Source organism: Nicotiana sylvestris, chromosome 4 (assembly GCF_000393655.2).
Source record: "Nicotiana sylvestris chromosome 4, ASM39365v2, whole genome shotgun sequence".
Taxonomy (NCBI): domain Eukaryota; kingdom Viridiplantae; phylum Streptophyta; class Magnoliopsida; order Solanales; family Solanaceae; genus Nicotiana; species Nicotiana sylvestris.
The window spans coordinates 7859584-7865741 of record NC_091060.1 but is presented as its reverse complement, the minus strand read 5'-3'; the positions used below and the strand labels follow the sequence as shown (position 1 = coordinate 7865741).

The 6158-nt window shown below is 35.9% G+C and overlaps 1 protein-coding gene across 2 annotated transcripts; it reads left to right on the top strand.

Moving 5' to 3' along the window:
• Nucleotides 1-1087: 1087 nt before the first annotated feature.
• On the top strand, nt 1088-5624 carry LOC104220472 (kinase-interacting protein 1-like). 2 transcript variants are annotated; one of them, XM_009771350.2, is made up of 3 exons: nt 1250-1339; nt 1445-1535; nt 2650-5624. In XM_009771350.2, exons 2-3 carry the CDS (start codon nt 1529-1531, stop codon nt 5307-5309), a joined length of 2667 nt encoding a protein of 888 aa, XP_009769652.1. In that variant the 5' UTR covers nt 1250-1339; nt 1445-1528; the 3' UTR covers nt 5310-5624. The 2 variants fall into 2 exon arrangements, with proteins under 2 accessions (XP_009769651.1, XP_009769652.1); XM_009771349.2 differs by lacking the exon at nt 1445-1535 and having other exon boundaries at nt 1088-1339.
• Nucleotides 5625-6158: the final 534 nt, after the last annotated feature.

Here is a 6158-nt window from a genome sequence, read left to right as displayed (position 1 = left end):
TCAAATCAAACTTTATGAACTTTGAACTTTTCAACTTCCAAAACTCGTGCCGAGACATAGCAAATCAATCCGGAACAAACCCAAATTTTGCACACAAGTCCCAAATGACATAACAAACTTATTCCAACTCCCGGTGCCACAATCCGAACCTGATATCCACAAAGTCAACTCTCGGTCAAACTTTTGAACTTTCCAAACCTTCAAATTTCCAATTTTTGCCAATTTTTGCCGGAATCTTCTAGAAACATTCAAATGTAAATCTGGGCATACGCCCGAGTCAACACCATCCGGACCTACCATAACCATCAAAACTCCGTTCCGGGTCAAATTCACAAAAAGTCAAACTTGGTCAATTCTCTCAATTTAAAGCTTCAACAATGAAATCATTTCTTTCACATCGATTCCGAATAACCTGAAAACCAAAACCGACGATTCACATAAGTCATAATACATCATACAGAGCTACTCATGCCCGTAAATTACCGAGCGAAGTGCAAATACTCAAAACGACCGTTCAGATCGTTACATACTCAAAAATCCCTTAAACATGCATGATAATCAACTTGGGAAAGGCTTTGGGTTTTTAAGGGGTTGTAATAGGGATTACTGGTATCGTTTCATACTGGAATACTCTCTCAGCTCTTGCCCTAAGAACATAGGCTAACGGGTGAACCTCAATATAATTTGGTGTCAATTATTTTCTTCTCTGTCCTCTTTAATTTATACGTGATTGTGTGCTACTCTGATCATTTATCGCTTAACATCAAACTAATGTGAAAGTTATACTTCCGGGGTTTTTGTGTAGTAAAGATTAATTAGTGGCCAAATTAAAGCAACTAATCATATATAATATCTTCAGTCAAATATATTCTATAGTTGGTTAAACAGTGGATACGACGTTGATATAGTTATTTGCTAATTTTGCTATGGCTATGACTTGAACCTTTTTACGTGAGAGGTTGAAAGAAAGAAAGAGAAAGAAGGGTTCAACACTTGCTTTGGAGCGAAAGTAGCTCCCAACCATTAACTAATAATTATACTATAATTCTCCTTAATCTCCCAAACAAAAAACTCTTATGTTTTTTCTTTTTTCTTTTTTCATTGTGCTTTTTCTCATGTTTGAAACTCTTCCTCTTTCCTAAGATACTTTTCTTTTGGGGGGGAAAGAGAGAGGAAGAGTTTCATTAATCATGTGAATTATTTGAACAAGAAGAAGAAGAAAAAAGAATATCAAGAATTGGCAAGATGTTGCAAAGAGCTGCAAGCAATGCTTATTCATGGTGGGCAGCAAGCCACATTAGGACCAAACAATCCAAATGGCTTGAACAAAGCCTTCAAGGTATTTTTTTTCACAAAAATGAAAATAAAAAGTCAAATGGGTTTTTGGTCTTGGTATTTTTTTTTTTTAATTTTTTTTTTTGCTTTTTTGTTCTTTTTTGGGAAGGACAACCTTGGCGTAACTGGTAAAGTTGTTGTCATGTGACCAAGTGGTTATGGGTTCAAGCCGTGAAAACAACCTCTTGCAGAAATGCAGGGTAAGGCTGTATACAATAGACTCTTGTGATCCGGCCATTCTCCTCACTCCACCCATAATGGGAGCTTAATGTACTGGAATGTCCTTTTTTGGTTGAATTTACAATATTGATTAAAAAAGAGCATATAAAAAATGTATATTTTGTTGTTGGGAGAGAAGGGGAAGGCTTAAAGTATTCAAACATGAATATATGATATGTCATAATAAGGCTAATAATTTGTTTTGTAGGAAAATTTCTTGCTTATATTTTGATTAAAGTCTAAGAATTCTGAATATATTTCCAGTTTTATTCTCTATATTTCATTTTTTGTTTACACTATAATGCTTTTTCCCCTCCCTTTTTGTTCAATTAGTTTAAAACCAGGCTCAAAAATACAAAGGGTTCTAAATATCTGCTAGATTGATCAATCTTATTATAACAACAACAATTACGCTTCAATCCTAAATTAGTTGGAGTTGGTTGTATGAATGCAATATCATAAATGCTCTATTTGGGTCTAAAATATTTCAATGGTCTATATTTAAAGATTATCTAACACTAGAGCCTCTCTAATATATTCTAGTGGTTTATCTGCAAATTGCACAAATCTTGTTGCGAAAAAGGGTAACCCGATGCACAAGGCATCCCGCGTTTAACAACAATCGAAGATGTGTGATATAGACAGCCTACCCTAGTGCATACATTAGTGGTTGCTTTCATGGCTCGAACCCTTGACCTATAGGTCACACAGAAACTACTTTACCGTTATTCCAAGAATCCCCCAGGGGGTGTGATGTAGACAGCCTATCCTAATGCATACATTAGTGGTTGCTTCTATTACTCGAACCCGTGACCTACAAGTCAACAGAGACTATTTTAACGTTGCCCAAGGTTCCCTTTCTTATTGAGAAAGAACCTAAAATAGTAAATATAAACACAATAGTACTATTACATTGCTAATATCCCCTTAAGGAGGGAGAGTTGTTTCAAAGTGATCAAAAGTGGTGTTGTCAATCAAATGTGCCATTTTCTTTCTATTCTCTCTTGGAAGCTCCTGCATTTTTTTCTTGCTTTGTACTAGTTATACTATTTGTTATAGAAACAAATAACTCCATTTATATATTTGATTGTGCAGATATGCAAGGGAAGGTGGAAAGTGTGATCAAACTCATTGAAGAGGATGGAGATTCATTTGCAAAAAGAGCAGAAATGTACTACAAGAAAAGACCAGAGCTGATAAACTTTGTGGAGGAATCCTATCGTGCCTATCGCGCATTGGCTGAACGATATGATCATTTATCAAAGGAATTGCAGACTGCTAACAACACCATTGCTACTATTTTCCCTGAACAAATTCAACTAGCAATGGATGAAGAAGACGAATATGGCGCCCCAAGAATCCCAAAAGATTTCACACAAATCGCGCCAAGTGGATCAAACAACATACCAAAGGCTCCTATAAAAGATTTGAAGGGTCTTATGACAACTGCCTCAAAACAAAGGCAAGGCAAGAAATCATCCAAAACAGAAGATGTCGCGAAATCTGGTTTGAACGAAAGTGAAGCTATTGAAGAGATTGACAAGCTTCAGAAAGACATTTTGGCCTTACAAACTGTGAAAGAGTTTGTAAGGAGTTCATACCAAAATGGACTTGAAAAGTACCGGGGACTTGAAAACCAAATCATGGAAAAGCAACAGAAGATATGTGAATTAGAGGATGAATTTGGTGAGGGTCGGGTTATTGAGGATGCTGAGGCTTGTACTTTGATGGCTGAAGCAGCATTGCAATCATGTCAAGAAACATTGACTCAGCTCCAGGAAAAACAAGATATGTATGCACAAGAAGCAAGAGAGGAGTTCCAAAAAATCGAAGATTCTTGTAAGAAACTGCAGTCCTTCAGGCATAAGTATCTTGGTGATAAAATTAGTGACCTAAAGCCAAATGTGTATAATATTTCAAACCAAGAAGTTGGTAAGGAAATAGAATCATCACAGAACAAGATTAAGGACCAAGTTGATGCGAGCTCTAAGGAGTCTTTAACGATGTCACAACTGGCAGAGAAAATCGACGAGCTTGTGAATAAAGTGGTCAACCTAGAAACAGCAGTTTCATCTCAGACTCTTCTTATTGAGAGATTAAGAAGAGAAGCTGATGAACTCCAAGCACAAGTTCAATCTTTGGAAGATGATAAAGCAGCTCTAACTGATGATACACACAATCTGAATATCAGGGTGACGGCGATAGAAGCAAAGTTGCAAACAATTGAGAACCTCAATAAAGATGTTGTGAACCAAAACAGTAGCCTAAGAACTCACTTTGTGGAAGCTCGTACCAGTCTTGACCATTTGTCCGATAAATTGAGTAGCGTTAGACCAGATGAGGAGCACGATGGGATAGATTTATCACCAGATGAAGTGACTACACTTGTTGAAATCAAGTTACAAGAAGAGTTAGTAAAACAAAAAAATCATCCTAGTTCAAGTGAAGGTCCCAAGAACTTAAGTACCATAAAAACTACAGATACAGAATTTCACAACGAGCAAGGTTCTAGCATAGCTGTAAGTGATAATGCGGAAGTTACCAAAACCAGTAAGAAGCATGTCACATTTTTGGAGCCAACGGTTGGAAAAGGTGATGAGAAAGTCTCGGCTCAATCTGGAAGTTGTTTTTATGAGACACAAATACAGAAAGATGCAGAGAAGGATGACGAACTTAACTGGCAACAGATGCTGTTGAGTGGATTGGAGGATAAAGAAAATATTCTTTTAAATGAATATACAACAATTCTCAAGAATTATAAAGAAGTTACAAAGAAGCTAAGCGATATGGAGAAGAAAGATAGAGACGCGGAGTTCAATCTCACACTTCAGATAAGAGAACTGAAATGTGCTATCACAAAAAGGGATGAGGAGATACATAATCTACGTCTAAAATTGAATCTTCTTCAGCAAGGAAATGGTTCGGAAAATAAAGAGTTGAAGGAACAAAAATGCCAAGAATCTGATCCTTCATTTGATCGAAGCTTAAAACCCGAGGATCTGCCACAAAGGAAGGACAAAGATAATCTTATTATAGAGAACGACGAAGAAGACATCAAGACGATTTTGGTTGATCAACATGCATCAGTATCGCCAACTGAGGAAAAACTCCGGATGAGTATTGATGCAATACTAGATGAAAACTTGGATTTCTGGCTAAGATTCAGTTCAACTTTCCATCAAATTCAGAAATTCAAGACAACATTCCACGACTTGCAGCATGAAATATCCAAAATCAAAAACAAAGAGATGCAAGATCACAGCCCTAGAGTAGAAACAAAATCAGAAATAAAGCCAATATATAAACACATGAAGGAAATTCAGAATGAACTGACAGTATGGTTAGCACAAACCTTGTCACTAAAAGATGAACTTGAGCGCAAATTCTCAGCATTATGCAATATTCAAGACGAAATAGCAAATGCTCTAAAGGAGGGAATTGAATCAGATGATATCAGATTCAGCAGTCATGAAGCTGCAAAATTCCAAGGTCAAGTTTTGAACATGAAACAAGAGAACAACAAGGTAAGTGAGGAACTAGAAGCTGGTTTTCGTCGTGTAACTACACTTCAAGTAGATGTTGAGAAGACTATAACAGAATTGGATCAAGAATTTGGACTTACTGGAAACCAATCACAATTAATGAACTCAGTGAATAGATCAAGAATTCCTTTACATTCATTCATCTTTGGAACTAAACCAAAGAAGCAAAAGCGTTCCCTTTTTTCGCGCATTAATCCTAATAGGAAATACTAGCTGCTCCTGAGGGCTTGAGTACCTTTGAATAGCTTTTATTCTTGATCTTGTTTTTCTTCTTTCTTTTTGTTTTCACCTTTCTTGTTCTTTCTCAGGTTATACATGTATCTGTATAGGCTACAAATGGTGGTCATTCTTCTTTCCTTTTTATTTCTGATTTTGCAGTATTTGAGGATTGTATGTATGTTGCAATGTAAAGATTGTTAATAGTCTAAAAATGCAAGGCTTTAAGAAGGGCCTAAAGTGCATGATGATTCGATTTTCGAAATATATAAATATAAAGAGAAAGCCCTCCTCTTGTTTTTCTCTTTCTTTCTTTCGGTCTCCTATTGACGACTTTTTTATGGTCGAAATAAAGTGAATTTGTTTTATTATTAATTTTTTCTTGATTTAAATGTATTTATCAATCAATTTGTGTGTTAATTCAAGAAAGAGTTGTGTACTACTGAGAAAAGAATATACTCTCTACCTTTTCGCCTACCGTTCATCAACATTGTCCTTTAGCTCCATTGTTCTTACTTTATTTTTATTACTTAATTGTTCTTACTGCCCTAAGCCACCCTCGAGGTCACTGCTTCTAAGTAATATTGGTTTGATTCACTTCTATCTTTCATTTCTACTTCATATTTCTTGATTATTAATTGGTATTGAACTAAATCACATATCTTTAAAACCACTAATCAAATTTAATTGTTACTCGTATTTTCGAGGTAAACAGTTTGGCGCCACCGTGGGGCTAAAGATAATAGTGATTATTTCTTTACTGATTCTCGTTACACATGTTATCCTTACGATTTTTCTTGTCAAGGTTCTTTGATTCTCAGGCTTAAACATGTCTAACACACAGAA

Coding starts and splice junctions, on each gene's coding strand:
- LOC104220472 (XM_009771349.2), top strand. CDS start 1,246: ATGTTGCAAAGAGCTGCAAGCAATGCTTATTCATGGTGGGCAGCAAGC. Junction 1,340..2,649: donor GCTTGAACAAAGCCTTCAAG/GTATTTTTTTTC, acceptor TTGATTGTGCAG/ATATGCAAGGGAAGGTGGAA.